At 32.8% G+C, this 26,533-nt stretch overlaps 1 protein-coding gene and 1 long non-coding RNA gene across 2 annotated transcripts; one reads left to right on the top strand and one right to left on the bottom strand.

Moving 5' to 3' along the window:
• Positions 1-15,423: 15,423 nt before the first annotated feature.
• On the bottom strand, positions 15,424-16,789 carry LOC147064696 (uncharacterized). The gene is made up of 3 exons (XR_015071941.1): positions 16,247-16,789; positions 16,051-16,135; positions 15,424-15,909 (listed from the first exon to the last, which is right to left on the bottom strand). It is a non-coding gene; the product is annotated as an uncharacterized LOC147064696 (long non-coding RNA).
• A 936-nt stretch (positions 16,790-17,725) lies between these two features.
• On the top strand, positions 17,726-25,949 carry LOC147064695 (E3 ubiquitin-protein ligase RNF185-like). Its single transcript, XM_085957591.1, has 5 exons — positions 17,726-17,882; positions 18,045-18,221; positions 19,345-19,483; positions 21,070-21,232; positions 24,534-25,949. The coding sequence occupies exons 2-5, from the start codon at positions 18,073-18,075 to the stop codon at positions 24,629-24,631; spliced, it is 549 nt and encodes a 182-aa protein (XP_085813717.1). The 5' UTR covers positions 17,726-17,882; positions 18,045-18,072; the 3' UTR covers positions 24,632-25,949.
• The last annotated feature ends 584 nt before the right edge of the window (positions 25,950-26,533 follow it).

Below are 26,533 nucleotides of genomic sequence, written 5' to 3'. Positions count from 1 at the left end.
ATTATAGTATAGTGCTGCCATCTTTTAGTCACCGAGTTATAGTACGCGGTCTAAGAAATTGTAGTATTTCCGCAAAAAATATAGTACGCCTCGTCATTCATATTCTGTTGAAAATGTGTAGGATTTTTTTTTCATCAAAAAAAAATAACCGAAAATTTTAGAATTTGAGAATTTTGACCAAAATCAAAGACTTTACCTACCTATTTTTTCTTGGTTCGCCAAATTTGTTTCTATTGCAAAATTAAAGTACTTTGCACCAATTTATAGTACGGAAATATCGAAATTTTAATACCTTTTGCGTATTTTATCTGATTTCAAAATTATAGTATTGTGGGCGTGTTTTTTAATATCGTACATATTACGCGGACCAAAATTATAGTACAATAATACTTTAATAAAATTATATTATGGTTGGCAGCACTGTTATAAACAATGACAAAAAAAATAACGGAAAATTTGAGAAATTCCGATGCCATTTTTATTTAGGTACCTCTTCCGACCAAAAATGCTTTCAAGGAATTCCATTTTAATTAAAGTGATGAGCTTTTTTACCTCTTACGAGCACCTTTTTTTGGAAATTTTCTTCTATTAAAAAATTATTGTACTTTTGCACCAATATAGTACGGAAATATCAAAATTTTAGTACCTTTGGCGTATTTTTAATTTTGAATTAAAAATACATATTTTTCGTTATTCAAAATTATGGTATTAAATATACATATAAATACCTACATATTATATTCAGATTTTGCAATGTTCCCATCATTTTAGATGCAGATAATAGAGCGAAAATCTCTTTGAATACGGAGGTATTAAAAATATATATTTATTGTAGCTACTTTTTACCAACACGTCATAACTATTGGTATTTATAGTACATGAAACATCTTGCGTTTGAATACTTGAAAATTAGAATAGTTTTGACAGATTATGGGTAAAATAATTATGGTATAACTTACCAAACTAGGTACCAATTGATACCAAATACAACCCCTCGCGAAGAGACGTCGCCAATTCCATATCAGGAACCTTACATAAAACAACGACTACCGTCCCATCACTATATGCCCCGCAAGTTTGCAACCCCCGATAAATATTATAACATATTTCGCAAACGGACAAGAGGTTTCTCAGCGTCCCCAAACTACCTGAGTACCCTTCGTAAGATACAATCCGACCTTGAAAGACCAAGCCAAAATCTACCGTTAGATTTCCAAAAAGTTGCAAAGTCTACCACCCCGCCAGCCACTCTCTTGCATCTTACGAGCGAGAAGACGCTTTTTGAAAAATCGGTTAGTCTGGAATTCACCCTGGAGGTAGAAAGATAATCGCGAAGCTGTGTGCACGCGAGTGTTCGTCGCCCATGCAGCGGATGCGTCATCACAAAGTAAACTCCACCCGTCTCGATTTTATAAACCAGTATATCTCTTGTAGTGTTCGCGTGTTAATAAATAATCGTATAACCCCTACCACGCAAGAGCGAAATAAATAACAAGTGAATACTGTGAAATGTGACAAAAATGAATCAACCCTTAAATTGGCAGTGCCGTGCAAAAGTGAAAGTTCCCGGCGAAGCGTTTTAAAATCAATATTTGTCCTAATGTAATAAAACCAATGCTTTCCCAATTGTAATAAAACATAATTCTGCGCGGAATTATAAATTAAACCTCTGTGTTATCAATTTGTGCCCGTTATAATATTATCTCTCACTCCCCAAAAAATTAGTATCTACGAAATAACTGAAAGTGTTGATATTGTTTATCGTGTTATTATTATCTGTCATAAAATTTAAACTACTCTACTACTACTACTCTACTGGATTGTGTGACAAATGCAGCTGTCACCTGGAGTCCATTTCCTTGGAGCAGCCATCGAATATTACCACTGCTGTGCAGCCAATCTCTTCGGTCAGTCCAGTCCCTGCTGTCCGTTCTAGGACAACAGTCATTAAAAGGTCGAAAACAAAAAAAAAATACCACGAGTAAGCCACCTGTCGCTTCCAGCGGTGCGGCAAAAGTTAATGTAGTGGCCATACCGGCTACACCGGCCCCTTTCCAAGACAATTTGTCGCAGACAGCCGGCAATGATGATAAAATATGGACCACGGTGGAACGCAGCAAAGACGTCAAAACAACAAGTTTACCACATCAGCTGTTAACATTAGAGGTACCAAATCAGGCACTTCCTCCTGCTCTGGTATCGAGAAGACGAAGTCAATTCACGTTTGGTCGCTTCATCCTGATACTACCGTGGAAGCATTGACTAGTTTTTTAAACGAAAGTGTTCTGGTGTGAATATATCTGTACATGAACTTCTCACAAAGAAGAATTATGCTTCGTTTAAAGTTGTCGTTCCGCAGTCGTATGTAACCAAATTTATGATACCCGATATTTGGCCTGTTAAGGCGATGTCTTTGGCCTAAATTACACATATAATGTGACTTTCACGCCATCTATTTATATTTACAGGCATCTACCATGAATTTCTAAAAATCTGTTACTAAAAACTTTGGTCGATTCCAACCAGATGGCAGTAAGTTACCATAATAAGTTGCAAGTATTGCCAGATGAAAAAAATCGCTAGACAAAAATTCATTTACATATTATAAGAATATAATATATTCTACTTACTATAATATTATTATATATATATACTTATTCAAATAATTATTAATTTTTTTAAATAAGTACAATATTTTATTATATCGTATTGACATTTTTATGATAGTATATTGTAATATATTGTAGGTATATAATTTGATCAAATTCAATTACACAAAAAACGTTGTTTATGGAATTACCTTCACTTATTATAATATAAAAAAGTTCTACTAGTTATTTTGTAATATGTGACAATCTAATTCACTGTGAATTGACACATATAATTTTAAATCGTCTGCCAAGAGTAAAAACTGGATTCCATTGATAACATTGACAATGTCACAAGATTTGATATAATACACGTGATATGATATAAGAAAATAAAATCGCTAAGACACTTCGCTTTCTTCCATTTTTTGTGATGCAAGTGCTTTAATCGTATGTCCAATCACGAGAGTCCTTTTTGCTGGACGGCGTGGGTACGGGGAATTTGAAAAAGAAAGTTAGTAAGCGTCCTTTGTAAACCGTGTACGGACCTGTGTAACTAATTGTAAAAACAAAATATGTAATGGACTATAAAGTAACGTTGTCCAACCAAATATTAAAATATATAACGCTAAGACCGCACGAGAAAGACTTAGTGTTTTATTTAATTTTACCAACATATATAAATCCTTTTTTTATCTTTTTTTTGTGAATCCGGGGTTCGATGGACACCTGAGCTAGCCGCTGGAACCCCGGGTATCTCAATTTCTTATCTCTGAAAACTGCTTGAGATTCATACAGGATAAGAAATGAGATGAATACAAATTGAAATCACCAATGATGGTTATACAATTATCAACTGGCAAGTTTTCAAAGTATGAAAAGAACGAATTATATGCATCGCGAGACGATCGCGGTGGAAAATACACGTAACAGTGAAAAATGACCCATTTCACCGTAATCGAATAATAACGACGTCAATAGCTGCAGCAAAGTGACAGTCAACAACAGATATACTGTCTGGTCGGTCGGAGCGTACAGCAATGAGAACGCCACCACCTCTCTGCCCAAAATAAAAATTGCATTATAGTGAATTTTTTTTAGCTTTATAAGCTGGCGACCCCACAGAAAACCCGTCGCGTTCCGAGGTTGGGAACCCTTGGTCTAAACAGTCATCTCGCTCGAAAGTTTAGCTTTGCCAAGAAAAGTGCTGTTAAAACATAGCACTTATTGTAACAATTACAACAATTGGATACAAACCTTCCTTAGATAGCAGCGGGAAGCGTCTTGCGTACATAGTCTAAGGAATAGACACGCTGGATCCAAACACATGTTTGTGAAAAATTGTTTAGGTTTAGGAATCAGGTTATAGAAAGTATTGAGAATACTAGACGTGTTGAAAATAAATCTTGGTGAATATCTTCACCTTGGAAGTGAATAGAGGTAATCCACACAAAATTCAAAAACGTTTTTATTTGACCAAACAATTTTTGAAATACTTATTGGTTATAATTATTATTATGGTGAAGAAAAATAACTGATCTTTTTACAGGAACATGATTTCCATCAAATTTGCTAAACAATCTAATACACAAATGACATCCGTGAAGCTCTATTCACTTCCAAGGCGACGATATCAGGAAAACATATATAATAAATAGTAAAACGCATGCGTAGATTAGAAATGCGTTTTATTATCGCTCAAGTCCGACAATTCTAGGAATATATTCTGGAAGAATTGCAAAAGAAACCAAAATAACCACTAAATAAACTAACTATATATGGTATATAATTATATAAAAAAGTTCCACTAGTTATTTTCATTAAAACATTTTAGAATATAATAAATCATTGGTTACATTGTATAGCATTGTAAATTAATAATAATTATGAGATATCGTTATAAGCATAGAACACGAAAAATCTGAAAACCATCGTGAAAATCCACGAAACAAGCATGGCATGCATAAACAGCTACAAAAGAAGTTGTTTATTCTAATGAAGTATATATAATAAGCAATATTATTGAAGTTAACCCACGAGCCATCACGTGGCCCTACATTGGTTGATGTGAAGCATCTAGTTCAGTTTTAGGCTGGGAATGCCCTAGGAAAAGATACCCAGGACTAAGGTTGCTACGCTCAAAGTGAGCTCTGACTGAGTTTAAAGAAGTTACTTTCTAATGCAAAGTTCCGGGGAGAGAAGAGCGCAAGGAAATTATTAAAATAAAAATAATTCTATTGTATATATGAAAAAATAATGAAGCTAATCATACGAACAGCAAAAATTACGTGTAGAGATCTTCACGCCCGCAGTAAGACGCCGCAAATTTTTTAAATGCAGGATAATTGGCCTTAGTAGCAACCAAGTCGGACGGCCCGATGGGCCCAACAGCTGGTTGGACCGACCTGAGCATCTCCTCCCGTTCGGGAGCACATTCTAAGACATTCCCAGAGGATGTGGTTGGCATCCTGAATTACCCCTCCGCATGGACATGTCGGACGGCTTACAAGTCCAAGCTCAAAGAGCTTGCCAGCTAACCCACCGTGTCCAATCACAAATTGATCGGTGTGATGGTCAGGAGTCAGATATTTGGTTATCTCCAATCGCCATTTAATGTCTGGAAAAAATTAAAATGTGTGCCGGCCCTTGGTTGATTCATTCCACCGTCGCTGCCAGGTCTTCTATGCCGCGTCAAGCGTCAATAGACGTATAGTCAGGTTACTTTTTCAGCAACATGCCGAGGAGGCGGGGCAAGGTGAAAGTCACCAACAACGGCCTCCTCACCTTTGAGGAGCTTCGTTGACGGACCGCTGACCTGTATGTGCAGGTTAAGTGGAAGAATGCGGCCAGGACCGGAAGCGCGTCCGTTGAAGTTGCTCGGTAGGCCTTTGTGATTTCTAAGAGCGCACTACGTAGTCTATCAGTTTTATGGATACGCGAAATTCCATGTCCAAATGTCAAGGAAAACTATGACATATTTATTGCGAGAATTATATCAGAAGTCAACATAAATTACTTTTTTATTTTCTTCGCTTTAGTTTGCAAATTATTTAATATAAACTCAGGTTCGCGAATTCTCATACCCCGTTGGATACGGCTATCAGCTAATTCTGGAAGAAGGCAATCATTATAAAAACTTATCAAACGCGGTAGAACACGTGTCTCAAACTGTGGATCTGGCAAAAGTCGTATGATTTCGATTCCACTGTCGGCATATACAATTAAATCACAGTATTCCTTCTTCGCAATGTACAACTGTCCCTGTATTTGAAACCAATAATTATGTGATTCTTTTAAGTGAAGTACGGAGTTCACAATAGTTAAACATAATATATTGTTTTGTAATGCTGCCTCTAAAATTGGTTTGGAACCGATGGACGGAAGACATTTAACTTCTATCAACCCATTTTCCCCAACTGTGACGTCCAAACAATATTAATTTATTTCAGAAGCTAGATATCTATTATCAAAATGTTCGGGGTCTTCGAACTAAGTCCGTTGATCTGCAAAATGCTGTTCTAGCATCTGACTTTACAGCAGTGCTCGAAATGGAAAATTTCACGAACAGGAACGCTTGACAATTTTCGAAAAATGTGTGATATTAGATATAATAATATCTGTAACATAAAAATATCTTTTAGTTTTACATGATGTACTTTTTTCATTATCATCTTCGCCCAATACGCTATCGGCTATAACAATTAGTGGTAACATACAAATATAGAGTCATTTTAGTTTACGAAATCGTTTTCTAAAAAATACATTAATAATTATACAAATATAAATAACTAAACGTATATGAATCTAATTAGAGTGGGAAACATTATTAAAATACATGAAATAATAGACAAACTAATCACAATTTCCCACTGTTAGCAGTTTGAATGTAAATATGCAACTAAGAGTGGATAGAAATATGAGTGAAGATACTTCGGTTTAAACAAAATACATGCCGCTTTTTTCAAAGCTCTGATTTTTTGTAAATTCGAAATATTTTGATTATGGTAAACTATTTTTTAATCAAATTAAAATCCATCGTATACGAAAAAGAAGGGCATAGTTTTTAATAAATTAATTCAAAAAGTATGCAATACGAAAGATTTACAAATGTAGCATTCTTTATATAAATATGAATCATTTTAAACAACCTCAGAAATGTAGGTACATATTATTAGAAAAAAAATATTTACATCATGTGCACATGTAGGATAATTTATTCTAATAGGTTTCCAATGTTATAGAAATTGTTATATACAGGGAAATTTTTCATATATTTATCTCATTTGATTCTGATTGATTTATTTAAATATTTTTATTTCGTATTGTACCTTAAACAATACAAAAAATTTTAACATGCATACATTAAATGTATTATTATATTAGTTTAACCATCAAAAACACAGTTCATTCAATCCGAAAAATAACCATATAGAATTAAAACAATAAAAATATATGAGGAAATGATATTTATTTTTTTTGTCACTCAATGAAAAATATTATAATAGATTAGGATAAATAATTATTATCTGGCGATTCCGTAACGTTGAGTAGGTAGGTAAAACAGCAAATACGTATGTTCTGGTCACAGGAAAAAGCATGATTGTATTTACTATTTAATATGAAATATTTGACCCCCTTAGAATTAATTATTAAACAACAATTTAAGCTATTAAGTACCTACAAAGAGTTTTTAAACGATGTCAGAGCACAAGTTTTTCGGAAATTTAAAAATTTAGCAAAGCAGCTGTAATAGGTAGGTTTTTTCATGTATGCAATAATAAATATTTAGAACCCAACGCATCAACTTTGGTCGATCCCGTGCTGGATGAAGGCCTCTCTTATTTTATTCCATCTCTCTCGGTACCTACTTAGTTTTTCACTGCAAAGTATTTCCGCTGAACTTCATTAATTCATCAATAATGTAAGAAATATAAAAAATAAATTAGTGTAGAGCAGCAAAGCATGGGGGTTAGGTAATGGGAAACCAAAAAAACACAACTTAAAATGATTAAATTTGGAAAAATAAGGAGTCTAATTTTGTCGCTTCATCTGATGAAAACGCTTATCATTGGCTGCATACAACTTAATATTCATAAACGACCAATGAACGACCCCGATTGCATTATGAAATACAACAACTATGAACGCGTCAAACCCATGTAAATTTCGCTAACATAATAATATGATAAATGGACAATTCGGTCAATTATGGTTGTTTTGATACAAAATTTAAAGTTTCATTACAAAAAAAAATTGCCTACCACTGCTATATTGATCATAAACGTGCTCAAGAATTTCAACCCTCAGTAGGACAGATATAGTATATCTATCTCGGTAGATACTTAGGTAGGGGACGTAGTTTTATTCACACTATTTTTACTATGTTATTTTTGTGCAATATTTAACAAATTAATTAGATCATTTATACAGTAAAGATAATTTATGTATTTAATGTGTTTCATTTAAAAATTTAAAATTTCCAGTGTGCATTATAACTATTACGTTATTAACTCACTATATTTAGGCATGTACCTTAACCTTAACTGTATTAAAATAATATGTATGAACTTGCAAAAAATAAGTGTCTCGTTTTATAAATTAATACTACAGTAAATCTACATTCCAATGTAAAATAGCTTCCAACCTTTCCTTACAATCATAAAAACCTTTTTTTCAAAATACATTATTGTCCCATACGTGCGACAATGCCATAAATCTTACTCAGTGCATTTCTTTGTCTACAATTTTATTGTTTTATCACCATTGACGCAAAAGGGTCTGTCTATTGGTGCATTCAAGGCCAAATTCGTTGAAAACAGTTTTCTCTTGAAAAAAGGTTAGTTCTCAAATACGTTCTCTTACACTTACTCTATCACTATTTCAAAAAAACTTAAGTACATTATGTACGGGTCATAGAAAATTCAGTGGTTCTAAGCCAGTAAAATTATTTTTTAATAAAAAAAATATTTATGTTTTTGTACCTTTGTACCTATCAATTCATTTCCGTAAATTTTAAATCTAACCAAAAATGTAATAATATTAAGTATGACGCTTGAGGATTTTACTAGACGACTCGCTGTCTGTCGGATACTTTACGAACCGGTACGCCATTTCCGAGGTTTTAACGAACAGGAACGCCATCCTTGGAAATCCCACGAACAGGAACGGCGCACCGGGGCGTTCTGCTCTATTCCGAGCGTTGCTTTACAGTCATATGTCTAAGTGAAACTTGGCTCAACGACTCAATGTGTGATTCCGAGCTGTTTGATGAAAGATATCTGGTATTTCGTTGTGACCGTAGATTTGGACAAAGAGGTGGTGGCGTTCTCATTGATGTACGCTTCGACCGAGTAGACAGTATATCTGTTGTTGACTGTCACTTTGCTGCGGCTATTGAGGTCGTTATTATTCGATTACGGTGCAATGAGTCATTTTTCACTGTTTGTTGCGTGTATTTTCCACCGCAATCGTCTCGCGATGCATGTAATTCGTTCTTTTCATACTTTGAAAACTTGCCAGTTGATAATTGTATAACCATCATTGGTGATTTCAATTTGTATTCATCCTCGACAAATGTCGATCTGGAGTTTGCTCATTTTTATCCTGTGTGAATCTCAAGCAGTTTTCAGAGATTAGAAATGTGAAATCGCGAATTTTGGACTTAGTTTATGTGGATGCAGATTGTTGTATACCGGTACATGGCAGTGCCGACCCACTTATACCTGAAGATGCATATCACCCCGCGCTCTCAATAGATTTGCCATTCAATTTTTTACGGTACACAAATAGTCTTATTTAAAATGTTGGAAATGGAAACAGTGAATGTACGGAATCGAAGTATATTATAATAATTTGTGGAACTTCTTTAAGGATTACCTTAATTAATTAATTACCTTTTGCATATTTGCAGATTAATTTACCTATTGCATATTATGTATTATGAATTTCAGAATGTCGATTGGGAAATTTTATATTCGATTAGTGACGTCAATGCTGCAGTGAAGGTATTTTACCAATGTAGATAATAATGTATTTGACAAGTCATTCTTTATAAAAAAAATCATCGGGCTCTTCGCGTAGCTACCCAAAATGGTTCAATTTTAATTTAATTAAAAACATACGACTAAAGCACTTGCATCACAAAAAATGGAAGAAAGTGAAGTGTCTCAGCGACTATATTTTATTTTATAACTGCGCAGGAGTGTGCATCGTTCCATCGGTGCTGCGTAAAAGTCATACTATTACATTGATGGTATCGGGGGGAAGTTAACGTCAGATCCTAAATCATTTTGGAATTACGTTAGAAGTACGCGCGACTCTTCTGCACAATTATCATCTATGTCTCTGGAAGGTAGTGTTTTGAGTGGCTTCCAGTCCATTACTAACGGTTTCGCTCAATATTTTATATCTGTCTATTCTAAAGCTCTTTCGATATTGCCCACACCTCACCCGGATAGTATTTCATCTTCCTGGCTAGTACTAGATATTGGTCTTCTGGATGAGACTGACATGGTGTATGCATTTCTCGACTATATCCAAAATCCTCAGTAGGTCCCCCCTTGGATTTTAAAGGGCTGTCATAAGTTGTTAACTGACCCCCTACTATATTTATTTAATCTCAGCCTAAGTACTTCTGTCTTCCCAGATTGTTGGAGCATAACCCGTATTCGTCCGGTGCACAAAAAAGGCTCTCGCTCTGAAATAATAAATTTTCACCCGGTGGCTGTTCTATCTGCACCAGCTAAATTATTTGTGTCTATTTTGCATAGGTATATTTATAAACATGTAGACCGTCAACTGACTGACGCTCAGCATGGATTTCGATGAGCTCGGTCAACAGTTACAAACCTTATGACGTTAACAAATTAAGTGCAGTAGGTGGATCTATAAATTTTATCAACTTTTTCAAATCTTACTTTTTGCATCGCTGTCAATATGTGGAGTATGCAAGGTGTAGATCTGAAGTCTTTCAAACTGATTCAGGTGTTCCCCAAGGATCAAATCTTGGCTCAGTTATGTTTCTTATATTCGTTATTGACATTGTCAATGTTATAAATGGAATCCAGTTTTTACTCTTTGCAGACGATTTAAAATTATATGCGTCAATTCACAGTGAATTAGATTATCACATATTACAAAATAATCTCAATTCAATTGAAATTTGGGCGAAAAAAAATAACTTCTAATTTAATACTGACAAGATTTCCAATTATTAGTGACGTCCCTAGACAAAATTCCGCCCCTAGGGAGCGCCAAAATGCCACCCCATTATTTATACAGTATTATACAACGTTTTTCTTACCTCGTATTCTTATTTGTCCGGTAGTTGTTTGTCCGGTACAAATCTTGCAATCGATTTTTAACTAACTTCCCGACTAGCTAGACATTGGAAACTTTTAGAATATATCAAAACACGATGCAAATGCATTTTTCAATACTTTTAGCCATCTTTAAGTAGAATTGATTTCATTTTCAGTTAATTCTGTTTTGTATGAAAAGTTATTTCGGAAGAAATCCGTGAAAAATAAAACTATTATTAGTTGCTAAGTGGGTCCTAGCAACTAAATTATTAATATTAATATACACGTGCGTTACTATGGAAATCAATATGACATTTCAGTATTATTTTTTGTATATAAAAAGTTCTTTTTATCTTGTTATTATTTCACTATCCTTTCATGACTAAAATATCTAAGAAATGTAGATATTGTATAGATACATTACAGACAAAATATATACTACTAAATCTAATTTAAATGCTATGTCTGCTTCAATAGAAATATTGTGTGCCCACGGTTTCAGATACATTTAAAAATACACCTGGCAACTTCCGAAACTCGCGAGTGACTGCCAAAAATATTTGGATAAATTTTTAATTAGACAAGTATGTACCTACCTATAATTCAAAAATCTGCACGTGTCATTGCTGGTCATCAAGAACTGACCTCCAAGGATAATGGAAGTAAACTAGGAATCGCGAACCCGACAAAAAATACAGTCCTGTTAAACCTTGTATGTTAATTATTACATTTTGTTTCCAACCAGTGAAATACTTTTTTAATGGAAAGATATTTCCATCATTATTAAGTTTAGGTAGCTATTTCTATATATACCTAATGATTCTAATCGATTTGTCGCCCTTCAAATAACTGCCGCCCCCAAGCGACGCTCAATCTGCCTACCCCCACGGGACGTCACTGCCAATTATATTCAACTATAATATGTCAAATAAATTACTGAATCGTCAATCAGAAATTAAAGATCTTGGCATATTGTTTGACTCACGTTTATCATTTCGCTCGCACATCACTTCTACGGCATTGCGTGCGAGCAAGGTTCTAGGATTTGTCATGAGGCAAGCCATGTCATTCAAGAATCCAACTGTTTTACGTACACTCTATGTGTCGTTAGTACGGAGTATTCTTGTGTATGGCTCCATTATCTGGAGTTCTTATGAGGTTTCCTATAAGCTTGTTTTAGAGCGTGTTCAGAAAAAAATTCTTCGTCATCTTTATTTTAAAGTTTATAATTATTTTCATTTTGACACCTTCTCAAACGAGTCTTTTCCCACTTTCTTCAAGGCATTCTCGCCTTTCATTCTCTTGAAGCTCGTAGGTCACTTCTGCTCTTAAAGCATTTTTCCCTGCTCTCACGTGGTATCGTTTTCAATCCCGATATTCTAGAAAATTTGATTTTTTACACACTCGTCAATTACATGCGTGGTTGCAGCCATGACCTATTTTGGGTGAAAGCTGTTTCCTCACGTCAGGCTCACCAGGCACCAATAGCGAGGGCTGTGCGGCTGGTCAATGCACTCCCTAGAGATGTATATATTTTTGGCGATCCATTATATATTCTGTTTTTTAAATTCTATTTTATTGTTTAATTTGTATTTTTTGAATTATTGTTGTTTTTTTAATTTTATTTCTTTTGTATAAAACTTATTTTGCTTTCTTTTTTTTCTCCACCTTGTTTTTTCTCTAACTGATTACTTGTAATTATTATTCTAAATGTCATGTTGTGAACGTCCTGAATTAATAATTTGTTATGTACTCAACGTGTCTTTTTCAAATAAATAAATAAATAAAAATGCCCGAATGAAGGACTCCACAACACACATTTAGGTTCTAAAAGGTATTACTATATATATTATTTTTTCGAGGGATCACAATAAATAATATAAATGTAGGTACCGCTATAGTTTGAAAACACATAAGAAATAAAATTACAAGATAAAAAGAACTTGATGGAAATATTGAATAATGAAATGTCATGTCATATTGATTTCCATAGTTACGTACGTATATATTAATAATTTAGTTGCTAGGACCCCCTAGCAACCAATAATGGTATCGAAATAACTTTTCATATAAAACAGAATTAACTGATAATGCATTAAATTCTACTTAAAGATGGTTAAAAGTATTAAAAAAATTGCATTGGCATCGTGTTCTGATACATTCTGAAAGTTTCAAATGTCTAGCTAGTCGGGAAGTTTGTTAAAAATCGATTGCAAGACTTGTACTGGACAAAAAACCACCGGACAAATAAGAATACGAGCTAAGAAAAATGTTGTAAAATACCTACATCGCTGGGTGCAACTCGAACCCTCATCCATTAGATTCTAGCCAATGATGCGGTCTTGAGCTGGGCCTTAACATAATAATATTTGTGTCCCAATCGGTGTTTTAATTTTTAAAAGATTTTTTTATATGTTTCTGAGGCGTTTTTATATAATTTCTGTTCAGCAAAGAGTGTTACATTTTTAAACCTAGTGAATTATTCGTTAAATAAAAAAAGTATATTTAATAGTCTCTTTTCTTCGTCGTACACTCATGGCTGAGGATAGTGACCACTTTTTAATTTTGCCATCCTTTGAGCGACCGAGACTTTCCACCCTTCTCGATCTTCCGCTTCTGTCAGGGCAGAATGAATGGGGCCAACAGACAGCTCTTTCACTTGGTTGCTCCTGCGCGCAGACGTCTTCCTCTGCTTCGACGTCCTTGGAGGCCATCCAAAACCCCCAGTACAATATATAATATACAACGCACCGGACAATATGTCCAAAAAACTGTAGAATGCGTCTCAGACTATTGTCGAGAGCCGTTCCTTTATCTGCAGTCTCTGGATGATTGACTGGTTAGTCCTGTGTTCTGTCCAAGAAATACAAAGCGTTTGGCGCCAACACCACATCTCAAAGGCATCAATTGCCTGCCGTTCCCATGCCTTCAGGGGCCATGACTCTACTCCGTATAAAAATATGGAGAACACTAATGTTTGCCCAAGCATCATTTTTGTAGCAATCGAAAGTCCCCATCCTCCCACTATTATTATAGTGGTAAGACGTGTAATGGTATTTTTTGCAATCTGTGTGCGCTTTCTTATTTTCGCTTCACATCCGCCTTTTCCACTAATGGTTGATCCCAGATATACAAACGCGTCCACTGTTTCTAAGTTTTTGAGTGTATGTACTTGCTGGTGGTAGAAGGTTAGCCCGATCGACAACCATTAACTTGGTCTTATTCCTATTAATAAAGAGGCCGTATTTGCGACTCTCTTCGTCTACCAGGTGTAGCAAGCAGGTCTGTGAATTCTCTTTCATCAGCAGCGATTAGTGTGGTAGGTATCATCTGCGAACCTTAAGTTGTTTATATTCTGGCCACCATTGTTATTCCGCCTTGCCAATAATTGATCTAGGGCTCTCCGCATTATATGCTGTCCATATATTATATTATTGAATAAGTGGGGAGATAAAACACATCTCTGACGAACTCCCTTCTCGGTTTGGAAACTTTCAGAAAATTAGATATTTTTACTTTTACCTTTCGTCGCTGTAGGATTGGTTTCCCGAATAGACCAAATATTCAGGAGACGAAAAACAAATTTCATAATCCTATATTTAAATACATGGAGATATTTAAATAGTTATTTTTACAGTATATGAATTATGTATTCATTACCATTACAAAGTGATTTAAAGAAAATGATGTTTCTAGTCTGTTTAGATTTAGGTCGATTTTGACAAAAACGGATATTCGGGAAACCAATCTATAGCGACGCTTTATGTGGCTATTGTTATATGTATAGGTTTTTGATGAGACATGTAAATGTGGAACTCCCATTTCCAGAAGTACCTTCCACATACAGTTCCATCTTACACAGTCGAATGCCTTCTGATTGTCAATGAAGCATAATATCGTAGGGGTATTAAACTCTGCATTTTCAATTTATAGTACATTTATTAGTATTGTACTATAATTAATAGTACGGTTGTCTTCACGTTTTATTATTATCTATGGTCTACGCCCATGGTATGCACATAATACAAAATTTCCATTATTTAAATAAAATCTCTTATTGATGAAGTTAAGAATTCGATGGTGAATTTAATTTTTTTTTATTTTATAGTAATTATCTGATTAATCGTAGCAAGTTTTAATGCTGAGCATCTGCTCAGATATGTTATCTCGATCTCGAGATAACATATCGTCACCCTAGAACAACAAGGTATCATCTGGCATTTATACCAAACTGAGATATCGAGCTCCAAAGTTTTGAATATGAATAAAATCTTAACTATATGCAATGAAAATTGGCAGATATTATCAATACTATTATTATTGCATTATGTTTTTATTTTCAAAGCATTGTATACTAAATATATCTGATATTATCTAATCCAGACATTAAAATTTTGTGATGGAACTTAATTGCTCTGAAAATCGAAAAAATCAGAGCAACAAAGTTCTATCTGATTATTAAACCTTTATGCTGTGAAAATATTTTACTACAGGGCTTAATTATTGTGTTTAAAATAGAATAAAAATACCTTTTTCGATTAATTCTTTATTAGAACAACATTAAATTAAACATAGTTTATGAAAAACGACAGGACGTGGTATAAAAAAAATGTTTCATAATACTGAGATTTAGAACAATATTAATAGTTTATAAAATTACATGAAAGTATCTTCACTTTCAAGGTTTTTGTTGTTAGAATCCATATGATCCATGATGAACGCTCCAGTGTACTCACATAACTTCACAGCTATGAAAAAAAAAGTTTTTATGATAATAGACTGGCATAAAAAAAATAGTTTCACAAAACTATTATTACGAAACCTCTCAAATTACTCAATTTTTAATTGAAACTTAATAAAGATATCATTGTATTGTCACTGCAGTGATTCATACAGTAATAATTAAATAGTTTATGAAAAGAGCTATTGCAACTATTATTATTTAGTCAATATCATCGCCAACATCTATGTTTTCTTCGCAAACAACATACTCTGCAACTTCTCCAAGTACTTCCACCTACCTGAATAATAAAAAGGAGAATATATATGAAATTATGACATATTCTAGAAACAATTTATTCAGATGTAATGTCAAATTTACAAAATATGAAAGAACAGCAAATAAATTAAGTAAGTACTCATTTGAAAAGAAACATAAGTACCCAAAATCCTCATCAATTGTAATATCATCAGACAGTACCTATAACTTGAAGATCGTTTATATTATCCAATAAATTGAGATTGTTGCTGAAAATAAAATAAATAGATAATAGAATTACTTATATTAAATTTGAAACAAAGTAGAATAATTAATTGCAATACATGAATAACAAAAATAATACATAACCTCAAACTTACCTTGTATTTAAAGCAACGATATTGTAGGTTGGTGAGGTATATTCGTAGTATTATCATCCTCTTAAATGTCCACAATACCCCTTTCACTTAAATTATTGCTCATCTTTATGTTATTTTTATTAAATTGTTGAAAAACGAAGCGCGAATATTTGAGAGAAACGTACTAGTTTGACAGCTGAACGGAAATGAAACCATATTGCTCCAAAATAATTTTTTTTATAGCAAATGGTCCATAGTTGTTTTCAAATTTTAAATAGAACCATATTGTTCCAAAACAAATTACCAGTGCATCTTATATAGAACTTAAATGCCCTGCTATATCATAAACCATAAAGATTTAAAAAAATCTTGTAACACAGTTTTAAATAGAAAATTATTATAAGAGTTTTGGTACCAAAAAGTCAAAATTGACCAAAATGCCAGATGATACCTTATTGTTCTAGGGTGACGATATTTTCATTTTATCGTTTCAATTTGATTTTTAAGCATAGACGAGAGAAAATGAAATGAGGAGGTTTCAGATGGAATAGTAATCAGGGCAGTGATGCCAACCGTACTATAATTATAGTATTTGTACTATAATTTTGGCCCGCGTACTATGTACGATATAAAACAGGTATAGTACGCCCAAAATACTATAATTTTGAAAATTCGGAAAAAATAGATAAAAAATAGCGGCAAAGCTGTTTGGGAGAACTAAAATACCTAACTCTTAAACTTTTGTCTAAAAAACAAGACGTTATTCACCTTCTATTTGAATTTTTGTCTGAAAAAAAAAGGAGACGGTAATCACCTTACATCTGAATATTTTGCAAAAAAACGAGACGCTAATCACCTTACAGTTGAATTTTTGTCTAAAAAAAAGGTGACGTTAATTACTTGACGCGTATTTTTTGGAAAATGCAGTAAAGTATTCGTCATTCAACGCGTACTATATTTTTTGCCGAAATACTATAATTTTGGAGGCTCGGTACTATAATTCCACTTTGAAAATATGGCAACACTGACTCAGGGACAGAGACAGTGTTACCAACCGTACTATAATTATAGTATTTGTACTATAATTTTGGTCCGCGTACTATGTACGATATAAAACAGGTATAGTACGCCCAAAATACTATAATTTTGAATATTGGAAAAAATATGTAAAAAGTACTAAAATTTATATATTTTCGTTGCATAAATTGGTGCAAAGTACTATAATTTCGCAATATAAGAAGATTTGGAGCACATGAAAAAAAATGTAAAAAAATCCCTTGACTTTGGGTTAAAATGAAATTTCGTGAAATCTTCGGTAAGCAAATTTGGTCGGAAGAGGTACCAAAATAAAAATGGGACTCCGAGTTTCTCAATAATATCTCCGTTATTTTTTTTCTGAGAAACAAAAAACCTATACAATTTCAACAGATGACAACGCGTACTATATTTTTTCCCCAAATACTATAATCTATAACTGTACTATAATTCCACTTTCAAAATATGGCAACACTGGACAGAGACAATCTAAATTTGACGCTGTGTGGTTAGTGGTGATAGTCATAGTCTTCATACTTTTTTATACTCCCGTGATCGTCATACATTTTTATCATTACGTGTTTAGTTATTTGTTATCGTACGAACGTCAGGCTATTTTCTGGTATGTTATAACTTTCATGTCTACTTAATCGAATATTAAATCATTGTAAAAGGCATAGCGGATAGCGTTGACAATCGACCATATGACATGCCACTTTCAATTTATGTAAATAGTGTCACTGACAACAATCACATGATTAATTTAAGGTAATATTTTTTGTAGATAAAATTCGATGGTATAAATTACACCAATGGCTACAACCAGCAAGACACGGCCTAAAAAGGAACCTCCTGGAGGCAATGGAGAGGAAGAAAAAAGTGATGACAGAATGTTAGAATGTAACATTTGCTTAGATACGGCTCGGGATGCAGTTGTTAGTATGTGTGGCCATTTGTTTTGGTAAGTTTCCTCACTTTTCTACTTATAAAGGTACACTTTTTCTAATATCAACTCACCAAAAACGTCTCATATTTTTATCTATCTCTTATCTTGTATTATTAGTGAGTAAAGCAATACACGATAGGTACCTACAAGAAAATATTAGAACATAGTCCCGGCAACCTCGTTAAATTTTACGATAATTATCATAATTGCTTAAGAAATTTTACGATAATTATCATACTTATCGTAAAATTTAACTAGGTTGCCGGTGACATGTTGCCAGTGACATGTTGCCAGTGTGGATCCGGCATTATAATCATGATCAAATAATGTAATGTAGGCCTGTGTCCTTTTACCCACACCTCACTTCACCACTCCACACAGAGCATTTTGATGTTTACCGATTTTCAGATCCTGTCTGAATCTGTCAATATAGCACCACACAACGACAACAAACACTTTCGCTTACGCTTGAAGAATGAAATTAGCGAGATAAGCAAACGACATAAAGAACCGTATGAGACATCAAGTTGCTGCGATCTTGGCGTTGACAATAAAATTTTTGGCTCTTCGGCCACACTATCTTGTACGGCAGCAATATTTTCATGTGAACGGGCTGGATGAACATGTACAAGTGTCAAGCGATCCAAAACACTATCAGCCTCTTTAAAAAAAATTGTCAGCTTGCGAATACAGCCTTCAGTTGGGCGAAGATCTACCGAATTCTGACCTTAATTTTCGCAGAACAACCGTCGAACATTTACCATTTTTGTGGTATGATTGTAGGATTTTTATGTGTTATGTGGTGGAGAAACGATTCATTATGTTAAATGGTAGACTTTCAACTGACGATATGTCAAATAAAAAAAGCCCAAAATATTTGACAGGATAACAAATGACATGACTGTGAAATTCATTGGATAACCCTGTACAAGTATAGGATCTCCTGTGTCACTCCTCATACTCTTTCCGAATACAACCCTGATTAATGTTTATTATCAAAAGGCTGTCAGGCGAATGAAAATAAATATTATTCAAGGTTTTTTATTTTTGCGAGTGGGTAGTACACCCGATATAATGTATACAAAATTTTATAAAAAAAAATATGAATATCTTTAATGTCCTTATTTTTTAATTGCAGTTGGCCATGTTTGCATCAATGGTTGGAAACACGACCCAATCGTCAAGTTTGTCCTGTTTGTAAAGCGGCAATATGTAAAGATAAAGTCATCCCATTGTATGGCCGTGGTAGTGCCAAACAAGAGGATCCAAGAAACAAGGTTAGCATGTTATTATGTCAATTTACCAATAAATAATTTGAAGTCATTTACAAAGTAATGGAAGTTAAACAACTAAATTATGTTACACTAAAATGCTGTACAGGTGACCATTGTTGATTGCGTGGGATACGGTTTGGACACGGTCGCGATAAGTGAAATTTCTCGATCAACAGGGGATTTGAAAAATAAAAGAATTTAAAATATGAAATACTTTATTAACAAAACTTAAACAAAATTGTCATAGATAAATAATGCAGACCACCCTCCACGTAACCTTGCAATTTGGAATAGATTTTTTTGAATTATTTTGAATTATTTGATGAAATCAGCCAATCAGGCGCTTGGCATTTATTAATATAGTACTCTCTCAGTAATCCGCCACCCCAAAAACCAGATAAGTGTCCAATTAGTGAAAGCGGCGGATTATAGTGCATACATACAAAATATGGTAAAAATTAAAACAGGTATTTTGTAAAAAATAGTTTTTTTGAGAAATTCGTGCTAGCAAATTATGGTTTTATTTATAATCAAAATCAAGTATTTACTAAATTATACATATTTATAAACTAAGTTTATTAACTAAATATTAAATAGTAAATCACTTGACACAACCAGTTGTTCAGTGAGGCAGATATTCTTGAATGGCGTAGGATTCCTGGCTTTCCCTATGAGCAAAAGCTTAATTTTGCATGTCCCGGTTGCATTGGAGTATATATATAATAGTGATGCGGTCCTTGGGCACTTACCTCCTGGTACATTACTTTCTTCGCGATTAACGTACGTTTTACGAAGGAGAAGTTTCCAAAACAAACCCGTCTCATCTGCGTTGTATACTTGTACGCGGCGGACTACTGAATTTGACAATCGAATACCGGCGAATTATAGAGCTTGATTTTGTGTTTTCAACTAGTAAAAATAACGGCGGATTATAGTAGTTGTCAGATAATCGAGCGGCGGATTACTGAGAGTATACTGTACATTAATACGCAATGCGTTTTACACACAAATCTTGTCACTGTGTACAATTGCCAAGTTACGTGGAGGATACTATAATAAAAGTAATAAACTGAAAAAATAATATTTATTTGGTTCAGCATTCATTGTGTCCTGTCTGTACATATTATGTAAAATCTATTGATAACTGTCAAATTTAATAATCTGATCCTATGCGCCTGACTCATATAACGATTCCTGACATGTGACACATGTCAAAATAAGTGCGGGACACAAAAATATTCTTAAAAATCGATGGTGATATATCGAATTCGCACTCATCGCAGTCGCAATGAACGAGGATTATTTGTATATAAAATAGCTGTTGAAAACTATTGATACTTGGAAAATAGAAACAGTGCTTATGATGTCTATTGATTGAAAGATTATTATATTATGTACTACATGCCACTTTAAATGTAGTATGCTTGCGTAAAAGTGTGTGTATATCTTTGAAAGTTCCGTGAGAATAAATATTAAAAAGGAGAGTAGGTATTTACCTATATTATTTTATTATTTGATGAGTAGCTTTCGTGTCCCTGTAACAAGCAATGGCAGGAAATAATATTATGTAATCTATTTTTACTTTTCAGGTTCCACCAAGACCTGCGGGCCAAAGGACTGAACCTGAAAATACGGGATCTTTTCCCAGCTTTGGATTTGGTGACGGTTTCCATATGTCATTCGGTATTGGAGCTTTCCCGTTTGGATTTATCACTTCCACTTTAAATTTAGGAGACCCGCGACCAAATGCTGGTAATTATTTTGGTATTTCGATAATCTTTTAAAAAATTCCTTTTTTTACAGTGAACCTGAGATTATATAGTGACTTTATTTGTATCTTTTGCTTGCATTGGTGTTGTATTAAACTTAGTATTTAAGGCACATCGACCACTATAGCCAAGTTGGTAGATTCTCATACAAACGATCTAGTATGCACTTATACCCTAGTTGAATTTACAAATATATATGTTTAAGGCAAGTTCAGGCAATAGCAGCGAGAATGGTAAGTTGTGAATGTGTCAGTACATTTTAAAATCAGTTTGAGATTCGTTTTCGGAAGAGGCCCATGTGTGATTTTAACTGATTACAAAAAGTTCGGTCGAAGAATGATGTAAATTTTTTAGGTTGATAAGCATATTTTTTTGTGTCGGGGATATTGAAATGTCCAAAACCTTAACACATGGCTTGGTCAACATTACAGAACTCAAATAATGGATATGGCGGACTAAAGATTAAACTTTCTTTCCCCTGTGGGTCTATTCTATACTTATCGAACACTAAATTGATAAATAGTATCAAACTTAGGGTAGGTTTGTATCAAAATATTAGCACTTATTGTAACAATTACACGAAGCCGGTTTTTATTGTTGCAATAAGTGCGATATTTTAACAGCAGCAAGATAGGTGCTGTTAAAATATAGCACTTATTGCAACAATAAAAACCGGCTTCGTGTAATTGTTACAATAAGTGCTAATATTTTGATACAAACCTACCCTAAGTGTGATAATATTTTTCACTTTATCACTTTAGCGGTCGATAAGCATAGAATAGACCCACTGAAAACAATAAGAAGATACAATTTATACATATTATGATGTGTCTAAATTCAAAAACTGTATTAGTGGTAAATAACTTTTTTGTGCATCAAGCGTAACCAGTTAGTTTTAACGTTAGTTTTTCTTTTCCATTATTTTATCAAACTATAATAATACGGCCTTTTTTATTACCTGATAAAACACATCTTTACTGTAAATATAAGCAACATAAAAATGGGTTGGTATATTAACATTTATTTATATGTTAAATCAGTGATGCATAACCCGCGCCCAAAATCGGTATCTAATATTGAATTTAAGAAATAATTATTTTCATGCCACTGCTTCTTAAGTGCCAATATTTGCCAATATATTGAATTTTTCATAAATTTGAAACTCAAAAAATGTTTTTTTAATATTCTGATATTACAGAACTAAAATCGAATTAAGTAAGTATAGTTTCGTAATTTCTAAATTTTGCTTTCCTGCACATTTTATGGTTTGGCGTTTAGGATAGTTTAGAATTGAATAGACGAATGTAACTATTAAATTAAAAATAATTAATATGTAGGTACAGTAAAACCTCGTTAATACGAATTCCAAGGGACAGAAAATCGAAAAAAAATTCGAATTACGAATTATGAAATGTATGGAGGAAAAATATTAAAATTTAGAAATTTTTTTTTTTTGATTTTCATTTAATATTGTTTACGATCATAGATGTGCCTACCAAATTTCCGGTTGTGTGTTCCGTTTGTATTGATGGGTCATAAAATGTCAGGATTATTTTTAGTACGTAAAATAAGTAATTTATGATGTTTTAAGAAAAGTCTGTCACAATTTTCAATAACTGGCTCATGAAATAGTGTACTTTATTACGATTTATTGAATATTTTTATATGCCAGATTACGAAATTCGAATTAAACATATGGTTTTATATGAAAATAATGTTCAAGGGACTTTTATTTCGCGAAAATTTCGAATTACGGCGAATTTCGAATTATCCGTGTTCTTATTAACGAGGTTTTACTGTATGTCTAGAGTGTAGTATCATATGATTATATATCACGATTTTTCAACACTTGCACCCACTCTCTGTCAAATATGTTGTGTACCACTGCTTTAAATAATCCATTACTGTATTATATTTCATTTGGTTTTTTAACATTTTTTTAATATGATTTTGGGGCGTTTAACATTTATAGATTATTGTGTGAAATTACACCATATAGATTTGACCATATATATATATATATGTGTGACATCAGTTTTTGAAATTAGACACTTCATATCAAAACACAGGCAAGACATTGTTATAATTTTTTTAGATAGTGATGATAATAGTTCAAGATGACCACAAGAATTATTTGAATATTTACAGCATTTCATGTGGTAACCCAGTGATTCGAAACCAGAATTACACGAGTTCGTGTCAGTGTTGAAACAATTCCTAGAAGCTTTCGAAGAATGATGCAATTTGCCAGTCACGTTATTTTTAAGACAATTTGATACTAAATCAAGGTTTTTAAATGACTTATAAATAAAACCATGAAGCATTTTGAAAGTGAAGCTTGGTTTTGGATATTCGTATGATTACTATTATTGAATTATTTTATGTACTTATAGAAAAAACATTTATGCTAGGCCTAAATCATTATAGAATATATTGATAATTTTTGTTTGTAACCAGTAAACCAGACGTTAAGTGAAAATGTTTGCCATTTTTTTTTCTTCTGTCCAACATGATGTGTCCAGGCGGGGTTTCCCCGAAATTGTACAACATATTTCAAGGGTTTTTTCTATCAAAAGAGGTTGGGAATCATAGCTACATACTAACGATTAGTTAATATGATGGGTCTCTATTCACTCGCACTTGAGTTTTTGTTAATGCTTTTTAGTGTCGGTGTTAGTGCGAGTAGCGAGTATTAATAATTAGTACTTAGCTCATGTAAACAAGTCTTAATACAACTTCGATAATAAATTATTTTTTATATTATTTATGATGAGTAATAGAGTTTAGGGTAACATCGTCTCTAAAATACAATGTACCTAAGTAATGAGTTGTTTCATTCAATTTACCTGGTGCGACCATTATATATTGAAAATGTAGCAATTTTTATATAATTGCAAAATATATAATCACATTTTGCCCTTACACTTGGTAAATGTTTTCTCATACAGTAATAGGGCAATAACATCAAATTGGATTGATTGTTTTTGTACAGCATAACGTTGTAATCTGATATAATATAATTATAGCAATGATATTTTATTAGTAAATAATTTAAATAATCAAATACTCTGAATATTCAATATTTCATTATACAGCTACATGCATAAACAATTAATACACTGCCTGTATTGGTCTGATTTGTATTTTGCTGTTAAGAATAATAATTGAAAATCCTGCTTCATATTTTAAATAGAAATTGTTTGTTTTTGTTATTGTTATTACATATTGATTGATAAATAAGATTGTGTTCACTGATAATGATTGTATTGTTTGTGTTTTTGCAGCACCTCGTGGAACACCTCAGTATGAAGAGGAGAGATTTTTATCAAAGATCTTTCTCTGGGTCGCAATACTATTTCTGATTTGGTTAATATTTGCGTAGTGAGTTTTTGTAAACCTTCATTTTCAAAATATCATTTGGATAATTTAAAATTACCTATATATCGGATGAAAAATGCTAATTTCTTGATTTCAATATTCTGAGTGTAATTATATGAAATTTCTCATCACATACATTCGTCCTTGTACGATAAATCTGTTTTTTTTTTGTATTCCTACAGTATCTTGTAAATATGAAAATTTTCAATGTTTAGTATTTATATTTCCCAGTTATTTATATTTACTGATATTTTATAAAAATAAAAGCTTGTCTCAAATTTGTTACTGCCAGTTAATGTAATATTTTTTTTCTCTCATACATTACTTATGTATGTATTACATTCTATAAATTGAACATTTACTACCTACTTTAAATTAGATTTATTGTATATATTATTATATTACATTGTTACAGTGGAACCTCGATTTTACATATCTGGAATTCACTTTTTCCCGTTACATAGTTGCGTGTAGTTTCTGCAGTCCCGTTTCATTTTAGCACATTTAATTCCTGATTTTACATTTTTATTTCCCGCAATTTACGTCTGAAATATTTAAAATTAAATTTATTTGAACACATTCACTTAAAAAATGCGTTGCAGTCATTGAAATGAATGACAGACGCACATATGCCGTGTCCAAAGCCGAGGTTACACAATATGATTGGTGGGTGATTTTAATTTTAGCCAGTTGGTTATTGTTTGTCGCTCTGTGTTCTGGCTTGAATATCATGGTCACTGTTGCTGACATTTTTTGTTTTTATTGTTTACATAATTTTTATGTTTTGTTTTAGTTATTTCTTGTTTTTTTTTATCTACATCCGTTCGAAGAAAAACAATGTCAGTTCAAGAGAAAAGAACATTCTCGAAAAGGTGAAAGAACACATTGACATATGTACCAAACCATTATGTATGATTTTTTAATAGAAAATAATAAAATTTACGCTCTCCCTCTATTTAATTTATTTTGTCAGTCATATCAGAAATGTAAAATCAGGGTTTCACAGAGTAGAGTGAATATATGTTAATTTATCATTAAGAAATTTCTTTTTTTTGTGTTTATAGGAAAGGTGTGAGGTTTTATTAATGTATGGATTATCTTTAAAGTCAAATTAAAGTTATTTTTATGGCAGGGGTGGATTGGCATGGCGGGGGACACCAGGAGAAATGCCGTTTGGTCTATGAGTCCTGGAAACTAAGTTACTATTGCAAATCGATCTATCAATGTATAACGCACTCCGATTAATATACTTCTTTTTAATGATTTACTGGCCATCTTGGGAATGAATTTATTTAATGAAGTAGTTTTTTGCCTTAATCAGTAAAAAATATTACCTTGAAATAACACTGATAGTAAATAAGATGTAGGTATTTCATTATTTACAGTATCTTTGGTTTTATTTTCATGAGATTTAAATGCAAATTGGAATTTTCTATAATTTATTTTTATATTAAATTATTTTTGTGTTCATATGACATAGGAACATGATAATGTGAAAACTAAATTTATAATAAATGCTTAATTAATTAACATCAATTGAATTTATAAGAAATTTATGGTTTCTATATGTTGACTTTAAGTAGGTAGTTTTTACTTTTTTTTTTTAAATTCTGTTCAACTAACATACTATTTCTTTTTAATGCAATAGCAGCGTTTCCGAAGTGGTGGGTCGAGGCTCGGTACTAGGCCACAACAGAGTATTGCCGGGTTGCCTAGAAAAAGTTGCCCAGAAGGGTTTCTTTTGAATGCTTTATATTGTTGTATGAGTAAATGCTTTTTTTATTATATTATATGAAACTATATAGACATTCATATCTATTTTATTTTACATAATATGTATATTATATGCCAGTAGGTATAGGTGATAAAATTTTTAGCAGGTCACGAAGAAGTATAAAAATAACTC

The sequence above is a fragment of the Rhyacophila brunnea genome, unplaced genomic scaffold, assembly GCF_057557595.1.
Source record: "Rhyacophila brunnea isolate RB1 unplaced genomic scaffold, BYU_Rbru_1.0 scaffold_7, whole genome shotgun sequence".
Taxonomy (NCBI): Eukaryota; Metazoa; Arthropoda; class Insecta; order Trichoptera; family Rhyacophilidae; genus Rhyacophila; species Rhyacophila brunnea.
The sequence above is the reverse complement of the archived record's forward strand: the minus strand, read 5'-3'. Positions and strand labels throughout refer to the sequence as shown.